Raw genomic sequence first — 10,906 nt, 5'->3', positions numbered from 1 at the left:
AGTGAAGAGTTCCTACATAGGCAGTAAAGCTTATGTTAAGATAGGAAATGAAGTGAGTGAGTGGTTTCCATTGAAGTGGGGCTGAGGCAGCGATGTGTGATGTCACTATGGCTGTTCAATTTGTTTATTGATCGAGTTGTGAGATAGGTGAATGCTCGAGTGCTTGGTCGAGGATTGAAACTGATAGACTAGAGTTATCATGAGTGAGAGGTGAATCAGTTGTTTTTGTGCATGATATGGTACAAACGGAAGGCCAAGGTTTGGGTAGATGGATGGAGTGAAGAAAGCTCTAGGTGTGAAAGAAGCAAAAGAACGTGTTAGAAATAGGAATCAATGATGAACGATTGGGACACAGTTCCAATAGACCCTGCTGCTTCCTCCGGTCGCCTTGGTGACTGCTGAGGTAACGGCAGTAAGGTATTAAACATAATGAAGCTTCATTTATTGTGGATTGAAATGGGTGGTGAACTGTGGCAACCTAGCAGTACAATGCATAATCTAAAACAAAATTCTTCTTTTGCCTTCAATTTTATTTTCAGGCATAGATTATTTTAAAACGATTATTTCTAGATTATAATATTTTTCGAAAATAATTAAAATGAAAAACACAATATAATGTGAGAAAATTAAAGATAGTTTGTCTCAGAATATATCTCATTCTCTCATATCGTTACCTCCTTTGGGCATGGAGCAATAGGTTAATTTATATGGTAAACAAAAATCTCTCTCCCTTTATTTACATCCATCTTGTTCTTGCTCGCTCATTTGCTGAGGGTATAAGCACTTGCAGTATAGCGATGAACAGTGAGGTTCCCACTGTATGTGTGTGTGTATGTGAGAGAGAGAGAGAGAGAGAGAGAGAGAGAGAGAGAGAGAGAGATTTTCTCTGTAAGACAACCATATACATTTCCTTTCCCTTTTTCTTATGTTGAAGATGAAAGGTTGTTATTCCATATTCCAGGTGACTAGGATGTCTACAAATCATGTCCCCGAGAAGTGCTTTGAGTGAAGTGCCTGGTAAACATGTGTGGCAGACGCAGACGAAGTACAAAGGGCTCTTCACCCCGCAGACGGCCCCAACCTCCAGGGCTTATTGTATCCTCTTTGGCTTCTTTGTGGGGGTCGTCATGATAACCATGGGATCCGTCTTTTATCACGTGATTCTCAGTCGACCAATGAGCGGGACGCATCCCATTCACACTCCTCCTTTACCTCTTGCTTCGGGTCTCATTACCTTGGGCATTCTCATGATAGTCTTGAGCGCCGCCGTGACCTGGAAGTAAGTTCATTTCACAGTTCATTCTTGCGTATCATAAGCAAAAATTAACAGGATTTAAGATAACCTAGTTCCGCTTTTAACAACAGGATTTTACCAGATATAAAAGGAATGCTGCTTGTGATTGTTTTTGTGTATTAAAGTATTCAAATACATGTTTGAATGAACAGCAACGGGGCAGGGATTAGGAAATATGCTTCCAAAAAATTCTCTTTTTAATCAACATTGTTTAATAATCTTGGTCCCTAGATGATGAAGTTTATTTTTTCTGTAGATGATATTTTCTTGCTTTCTCTTTGCTTTCAACGAATATTCACTCTCCATTCATAGTTGTGATTATGCAACACCTTTCATTTCAGGAGAATACTGATGACACGAATTTTTTTCACCCTAGACTTCATATCCTCAAATATAAACGTATTTTCAAAAAAAATTTAGTCTATACCTGGATTTTCTAAAATTTCTATTTCTACTCTTTGTATTACAGTAGATGGTTGGTGATAAATCTATACTAAGTTGATAGCAGATTCATAATAGACGGAACTCTTGAGGAATGCCTCGGACAAAGATCGAAATTGCATACACCATGTTTTAAAGAGAGTTCGAATGAAGATACGTGACAACCAAGGTTCAAGCATTATGTAAAAGACCTTGGCAACATCTATAATTGAACCTGTCGAGTTAAAAGAGACTGTTTCATAACGTTTATTTGAGGAGGAGTTACGTTTAATCTTAAAAGCTGCTTTGAGCCCCATTTATATTCCCTTAATGGTCTCGTTATATGAAACAAAATATTCATGCTAGTATTAAGTTTATTTGTAAAACGATAGTTTACGGGAAATGAACGAACGCGCTTTCTTTATTAATTAAGTTACGAATTTTAACGGCAAATTACTAAGAATATTATTGATATATATGAATTATAGTTGTTAATGATTACTTGCTCTTAAGTGACGAAAAATAGCAATTATAGCACTGCGGTTATTTCTCAGAGTAAATAAGCTATAAAATATCATGATCTGACACCTTTTCAAATACTTAGTATGATTCTGTTCCTAGAACTACAGATACCTTTCCAAATCTGTGTATCTATTTAGCTTATAATGTATGCATCCCAAGTATGAAAAACAATCATATTTATATATTTATGCATTATACGCTGTATTTATTTTTGTTACGAATTATGTATTTCGTAAGCATTTCTTAACGCGATTTTCAGACATTGAAGACATTTGCTAATTGATAACACGGGAAGATCTGGGGCAGTGTTTCCTGAATAGTCGACAGGTAAACACTTTGAAGGCTATTGCCCTGAGCAGCCAATGACTGAGTGCCTTGGAATTCTGCTCACAGCCTCAGGAGGTATTCGCATCTGCAAACAATTGGGAGCGTCTAGTGAATCAACAAAATCTCAAACGCTAAAATATTGAGTGTTGTCTTTACATTTTAAGATAATATTCTGGCCTTTATTAATTCTTATATTATAATGTCTCTGTTTTAATATTTCAATTAATGATATTCTAATTTTTTACCATAAATTTTAAGAATTTGAATTGATTGTTTCAAAGTGGAACTTATTCTTATCTTCTAGTTACGTCAAACATCGATGATGGTACTCACAGATGACAGGTTAATCTTTATGTAATAATTGATATTATTTGATCAATAAAATCTATCTAAAATGTTATTATAGATTAAAAACAATAACTATTTTAGTAATCACCCATCGTATGTGACTTTGAATAAATTAACATAATAAAAATTATGGGCAAATGAATAGACTATACAGAGATCTCTATATAATTTTAAATAAATATATAAAATATGAAAGATACTAACTAGTTTTGTTTCCAAAAAATAGATCATCATCATCTTAATAATATTTTACTCTGCAGGTGGTTTGAAACTATTGTGAAATCTTGAAAAGATTATCTAGGGATTCTAGACATTTGTATGCTAAAGGGACTTGATAATACAAATAAATGCTACATGTATTTACTCTTCCATCTTGGCAATTAAAAGAAACACATAAAAACAATTCTTCAGGCATTTTTCTTACAGATGTTGCAATACAACTAAAATTTCCTGAAAGTTAAAAATCTAAGGTTTTATTCTTTTCGCTCAAGCTAACTCTTATTATAATTTCTACAAAACTAATGAATAACTTTTTCCTTAATCCTTTTCCTCTTCTTTGGCACCACATCTTTAATCCCTCTCCATTCTTATTTCACAGACTCGGGCTGGACGACGGCGACGATTCCTTGGAGGAAGACTTATTGTACCCTTTTGCCAAAGATGACGTCCTCGATGAACACCATCAGTGCTCCAGTCATAATCCCCCCGTCTGAACTAATACCCTGACCAATTCTTAAAAGACCAATAAACCCTTGGTAATGTTAGTGGCAGAAGAATCAAAGCCAGTGAAAACAGTCATCTTAATATATCATTTATGAACTTGCTTATATGTTGAACGTGGAGTATGTATATACGGCATATACAGTACATTCCAGTATACAATACAGTTTTATATAAAATGGCACTGCTTTGAAAAGTTTTAACTGTTGATGAAAAAAATATAATTTTAATGGAAGTGGTCTGAATCTAATTCTAGGAAATAGATCATAAATTCATCTTTGCAGAAGAATGTAGCAATACAACTAAGTTAGCCAATTTCATCGTTAGTTCTTCGTTTACTCCGCTATCATCCTGAAGAATCTGATTACTGTATAACCGTGTTACTTTTCCCAATACAGCATTCACTAAATCTTTAGAGTACAATGGCTTAAGTAATTTGAAATTATTTTAGTTCTCTATTCACATGATCGAAAAATTATTTCAGAGGAATTTTTATCATTATAGCTGTAATTCAATGTATGAATGACCAAGTTGCAAGGCCAGCTCTGTGATATAAATTCTTGTGTAAAATAGCTTTATATAAATAACAGTTTTAGTTTTCAATTGTCTCAGGATTTTCAAAAAGAATGGTGTCATCAACCCAATTTTTCACCAAAGATATTCTAATATGTTGACAAAACCTATGATACGAAGTATATGTTAGTCCAAAAAAATTATCTTCCTACATTGTTAAATAAACATAGAAATATTAAGTATTAACAAAATGTTAGGAAAATACTATGATTCTAACCACAGCAAATCGCTTCCTTAGGGCTGATATTTATAGTAATATATATATATATATATATATATATATATATATATATATATATATATATATATGAAGAAAGACATATGTGTAGAAATACATATATATAAACTTTATAATTACTGTATATATGCATACATACTGTATATATACTTGTGTATGTTTCTATATAAAATGTACATTGATATATCTATAGGAATGTATGCATATATACCTCCTTTCCTGCAAGTTTTCTGCGCCCCTGGATTTTGATGGAACATTATACACAGCTGTATGCAGGTGTATGATATTACTTTTACAGAAATCTAAAATCTATGAATTTCACGTAGCTGAGATACACCAGAAAACTGCGCCTACGAATGTTTACTGTACGTTTTATATAGAGGATACTCAACGCAATGAAGTAGTATTGAATTTGCTATTTAGTTACTAAAACACACCTAGCTGAAATTAGGCCTGGTGATATTGATAAATCTAGCAGAGACTAAGAGAAGGTATAATTTTTCCTATGAAATACATTGCTTTAAAAGATTGTTACCAAGTTTAATTGATGTTGTACAGAAATAAGCTACGAGTATATTTAAGAAATAAAGATTTGTATATAAACCCGTCGTTGTTTTTTAATGTCTTTGCGAAGTAAATCCGACGCACATATTTTCATTGAAAATTTTTAGTTCTGTATGCGTTCCTTGGAATAATTTTTACATTAGAATATGTTTTTATATAATAATTCTCTGTGCCATCTACTGGAAATGATTAACTCATAAACTGAGTGTTTCTAGTAAGAAAACCATTAATTTTGAATTATACTTTTACATTCATATCCACTCTAGCCGGTGTAAGAAATGAGTTAGCGGCTAGAGTGGATATGAATGTGTTGAGGTGGTTTGGCCATGTTGAGAGAATGGAGAATGGCTGTCTGCTAAAGAAGGTGATGAATGCAAGAGTTGATGGGAGAAGTACAAGAGGAAGGCCAAGGTTTGGGTGGATGGATGGTGTGAAGAAAGCTCTGGGTGATAGGAGGATAGATGTGAGAGAGGCAAGAGAGCGTGCTAGAAATAGGAATGAATGGCGAGCGATTGTGACGCAGTTCCGGTAGGCCCTGCTGCTTCCTCCGGTGCCTTAGATGACCGCGGAGGTAGCAGCAGTAGGGGATTCAGCATTATGAAGCTTCATCTGTGGTGGATAATGTGGGAGGTTGGGCTGTGGCACCCTAGCAGTACCAGCTGAACTCGGTTGAGTCCCTGGTTAGGCTGAAGGAACGTAGAGAGTAGAGGTCCCCTTTTTGTTTTGTTTCATTGTTGATGTCGGCTACCCCCCAAAATTGGGGGAAGTGCCTTTGGTATATGATGTATGTAGAAATAAGTATTATTTACATTATTAACGTGTTATTTCAGTAACAGTAATTATATAAAAATACTCGGTCACGGACTTTTCAATTGGAAGAGGAGGAAATATGTAAGCCTAGGGAGGCGACATGGCTAAAATGATATTTGATTAACATTTCAAATGAAAAAAGACTTTTTGACCGTGTAAAAGAAATTGTTCCGTATATATGTCCAGTTTTATTGATTTGCAGAAAATTCCTTTGAAATATTATAGATATATAAATTTGACACAAGTGTGAATATTACGACATCCTCATCATCAGTATTCCTAAATACAATGTTATGAGAAATCACAAGACAATAGTAAAAGTTATATTCATATTCTAACAGCTAAAATAAAGATGAAGATCCCGTGCAAGATACTTCCATAGTATCAGTAACCTCGTTTACATATACAGATGGCTCATGAAAACAGAGAGAGAGAGAGAGAGAGAGAGAGAGAGAGAGAGAGAGAGAGAGAGAGAGAGAGTCACCAAAATTAGTTTTTGATGAAGGTTGAGGTGCTTTTGACACCTGATTCAAACTTTATGACATGAAAAGACAGATAGTTGAAGAGCAAGGAAAAAAAACAATCATATAAAAGAGAACAATGGTGAAGAGAGACAGGATAAAAACCACATGAATCTTAATTAATTAAACACTACGCAATGGTGCTTTTTGGGAAAGAACTATTTCTCATATCAAGGCATATTTGATAACTTTGTTAAATAAAATTCCATTATTTTGGACATAGATCATTTTCAGACTTTTTATATATTCTAACTTGGAAAATGATAATTTACCTGAGAAAATTAAATTTTTACTGACCTTGTTGATTCCCAGAGGGGATGAACTGCATGGCAGACTCTTTAGATATATTTGCATTTGTCAGATGTAAAGACAATATTTTAGAAATTGTGCTTCAACTCAATTTTGTATGAGGAAAATCAAGATAACATTTAAGAACACAAAAAAAGAAGAACTTAGCAACAATTCAACGTCAAAGTTCTCAGAATCCACGATTGCTGATTTCTCAGACAAAATACCTTAGGGTTGTGGAAACCTGGTGGTAGCGTCCTTGCTTGGTGATTGTCAGAATGCGGTTTGAGTCCTGCTCAAACTCATTAGTTCCCTTGGTCACTGCTACCTCACCATCCTTGTGATGTAAGGACGAGGGGTTTGCGGGAGCCTATAGGTCTATCTGCTGAATCATCAGCAGCCATTGCCTGGCGCTCCTTGTTTCTAGCTTGGGTGGGTGGAGATAGGGCTTGGGCGCTGATAATATGTAATATGGTCAGTCTCTAGGGCATCTTCCTGCTTGATAGGGCAATGTCACTGTCCCTTGCCCCCGCCATTCATTACCAGCCATTAAATGCCCTTTAAAATATAGATAAGTTTATAATGGCAATCTTTTTTTCATTGTAGTGTAGTAATTTCGTCTGTCATCGTTAAACCCAGTTAGCTTCACTTGAATACGCCAGTTAACATATTTAGAATTGAATTTGGTGTTTCGTTAAACTGGCTTTAATAATATTTGCCATGTTTTCTTATACTGCACATATCAGTTTAGTAAGAATTTTCTGTCCCCCTCTGATCCCATCCAAGATCTCCATTCAAGATAAAACTAGAACAAAACACAGTAATCAGTTTCTCAATTTCTGTTTCTTTTCTATTTACGTTCCCAATTAACATTGATAATGGATTATTAGTACAAAATCCTCATTATGCATCCCGGTATTTCCATCCAAAGACACCAGTTTTCTTTTGAATCCCGTGTAGAATTCATAGCACCGTCATATCTACTCTCACAGTTATCCTGTGATTTTCCACTTCTCTCATCATTGCATCTACTTTCATGTATGTATATTCTTTCAATACTCATACTATCTATCATTCATTGCGTCCTCTTCTTGACGTATGTTTACCTCCATAGCCCTACTCTTACTTTTCGTTCAAATTGTCTTCTTTTGCAAACGCTTTCATAGACTTCCCATTTATCTATTTCATGATAAATACTTTAGCTTCATATTAGTCAGTAGCATATTTGTTTCAACATGATTCAATTGCTTAATTTACGGAAGAAAACAGTATTTTTTTTTCTTAACTATGCATTTGATAAGCAGCTTTTACAAAAATATCACTATGACTACTTGAATTATGAAAAGCTCCTAACTTTCTGAAAGAAAAATAAACATAATACTGAATATTTTTTCCACTGGTTAGTGACTGTCAGAGAATATTACAAATATATGATGAAAATTACGACACCTAGGGTGTTTACGCACAAAATATTTTCCCGTTACATATGTATTATCTTCTTACCTTAGGGGTGTAATGAAGAGTCTGTACTGAGACGTCTATCTCGACGTTTTAGAGAATTGTTATATTTGTCACATATATAGTAAAACATGAATATAAATGCTCTGTAAGAGAGCAACAAATGATGAAAACCGTATATTCATAAGAATGAATAGAATTTTAAGGCAGTTAAAATATATTTTTGAGTTATCTAGAACTTTTAATTTTTCTTTCCAATACTTACACATATCCGTTCATTATCCCTGTCCAACTCATTTTCCAACTTCCCGATAACTGTCAATAACCTGATCATCTGACCCCGTAAATTAATCAACAGATTGAAATTAAAATGATAAATTATCAGTAGTAATAAACCTTTCGAAGAATGAGAACCTGAGCTTAATTTCTCTTAAAGACTCGTACGCTCTCATGTGTCACTCTCACGTATGCATCTTAAACGTACATCTCCTTGGGATGCTTATTCAGACTTAGATGGAACTTAATCCTGTTTGTATAGATATTGTTGTTTCATTTCGAGAGGCTCTGCGCCAAGTGGTCTCTCTGCCACAGTTGTTTTAAAGGTTTTCAGTCTGATTAAACTAAAGACCCTGCTCTTGCTCCAACGTTGATTCACTCTGGCATTATGTTGATAATTTTTGCTTACTAGATATACAGATAACATTTTTACCCTTGTTACATTGCTTTTGAACGTCCTAACTATGCGGGATTAAACCAACTAATATGCCTCAGAGATGATAAATTCTTTACCTCCCTTTGTACGCCTTGAATCTTTTCACATATGTAGGCATGTTATCACCTGGGAAAGGGAGCCTTAAAAAAAAAAAAAAAAAAAAAAAAAAAAAAAAAAAAAAAAAATTGGGTCTGCACCTCCATAAGCATCAAGGTCCGTCAGTAGTGGTTTGATTTCCTAGAACCGAAAAGCTAAACTAATTAGTTTAGCCTCAGGAAAACAGGAATGAGGAAGATCGAGTTTCTCATTACTCTGCTTACTGTCAAACACAAAGGGTAAAAGAAATTAATTACTAATGCCTTTCCTTCTAAGAAAAGAGTACAAGGAAAAACTAATGTTGATTAACAAACATACCAATGAGACTAATGAAAAGTTACTGGAAGGCTAATGCAGTACGGGAAGAAGTTGATAGATACAAATGAATCAGAGAATCTAGAGAAAAGAAATAGTGCGTTCATGATAAGTGACGGCGTTCCCCCTAATCTCTCTCGGCAAACACCATCAACAAAGTGGGTCATGTTGAATCTGCAGTTTCCTAACGTTTACAAACCATTCCAGACAGATACCGATAAAGTTTTTTTCATTTTCCCTTACTTCGTTTGACATGGCGATTAATCTTCTGACATTGGCATGTAAAAAATATCACTCTCACTTTCCATGTAATTCACAGCTCTGCTTTTCAAACAGATTCCGTTCATTCTTTAGAGATTTATACTAATAGGTTCGGCCAATAAAAGTAACTTCAATGGAGGTTAAGATATCGAGTAAGATATCAACTTTCAATTCAAGATTACCGCCATTAACATTCTGTTCCTCGGACAACCACGAACCAAATAAACTGCTTTTGTTATCATTAGTATACCATTTATAGAATCATTCACTTTATTTAACCATCAAATTTTTATCCACTCAACAAAATGCTATATAGGAATATGTGCAAAGGGCACTAAAAAAGGTTAAATGATATAATAATGACGAGGTTGTACTCCAGTTGTAATCTGAGCTGTAGTACAATATTTGTAATTTAATTGTTCCGATAAAGCCTACCAATAATCCGTTTGTTCTATTAATTTGTTAATTTCCAGTTAGAAAATAGGCAGTAAACTGCCTTCCCTATCATGAAATGGGTTTGAGTGCTGAGGATTTTATTTAGTTCTTTAAAAAAAAGATGATCGGTTCATGATGTAGCGAAGGCATCACGGGCAATGTTTTAAAATCATTGGCGGGTGGTAGTGTGCCTGACTTGGTTTTCCATTAGCCTTTAAAGCGAAATTATAGTTTTAAGGAAAACTGAAATGAATCTTCGTCTGGTGAAATTAGGCAGCGAGAATTCTCCATGATAATTGATTAGCCTTAATCAATTATAGAAAAAGTATAATTTCGACATCTAGTGTATAGAAAAAAAATATAGATAAAAAAGAATCGCAAATTTCATTTATATTTGTCTAAAGGAAGACACCGAAGGAAGCACATGAGGATGGTAAACTTAATTTAGATATAAGTCCTGTAGAACATTTTATTATTATGTTAAGTACATAATCGATCAAATATGATTTTACGCACAAACTATAGCATCCTTTGAAGTTATGACCGACATAACCTCGAAACTTTAACAGCTGTAGAAAAAATAAAATGTTATAAAAAGAAAATATATAAATGTTCAAACATTTTACTCACTTTATTTACCATTTAATTTTTACGCTTTACTCTAAGCTTCTTTTTTTCGTTTTCATTTAAAGTTACATCATTTTTTATTTCTTGACTTCAATTGATTTTCATGTGCTGTTTATATTTTCTTTGCTGCTTGATTTTTAGTTCAAGTTATTTTATTACTTGCCAATTTCGTTCTCGAATTTTTTTTTTTTTTTCAAAAGAGGGCAGACTGTATCTTTGTTTTTTATCTTATTTTGCACTTCCACAGATAAGAAGACGTTATGATTGAAAATCCAGTGACATAATACAAGGAAAAATCTGGAATGAAGAGGAAAAAGGAGCTTAAACGCCAGAGGAAGTGATGAATTACTCGCCGGAAATAAAGTTCCGTCCCCTTA

At 34.1% G+C, this 10,906-nt stretch overlaps 1 protein-coding gene across 2 annotated transcripts in view; it reads left to right on the top strand.

Annotated features, from left to right (window-relative positions):
- Nucleotides 1–4,437, top strand: part of LOC137654321 (uncharacterized) — a 16,104-nt gene extending 11,667 nt beyond the window's left edge. For both annotated transcript variants that reach the window (XM_068387945.1, XM_068387946.1), the window contains 2 exons: nucleotides 962–1,279; nucleotides 3,510–4,437. In XM_068387945.1, coding sequence (XP_068244046.1) covers nucleotides 984–1,279; nucleotides 3,510–3,624 — 411 coding nt within the window. In that variant the 5' untranslated portion in view covers nucleotides 962–983 and the 3' untranslated portion in view covers nucleotides 3,625–4,437. The remainder of the gene's footprint in view (nucleotides 1–961; nucleotides 1,280–3,509) is intronic.
- Nucleotides 4,438–10,906: the final 6,469 nt, after the last annotated feature.

Source organism: Palaemon carinicauda, chromosome 15, assembly GCF_036898095.1.
Source record: "Palaemon carinicauda isolate YSFRI2023 chromosome 15, ASM3689809v2, whole genome shotgun sequence".
NCBI classification, from domain to species: domain Eukaryota; kingdom Metazoa; phylum Arthropoda; class Malacostraca; order Decapoda; family Palaemonidae; genus Palaemon; species Palaemon carinicauda.
The sequence above is the reverse complement of the archived record's forward strand: the minus strand, read 5'-3'. Positions and strand labels throughout refer to the sequence as shown.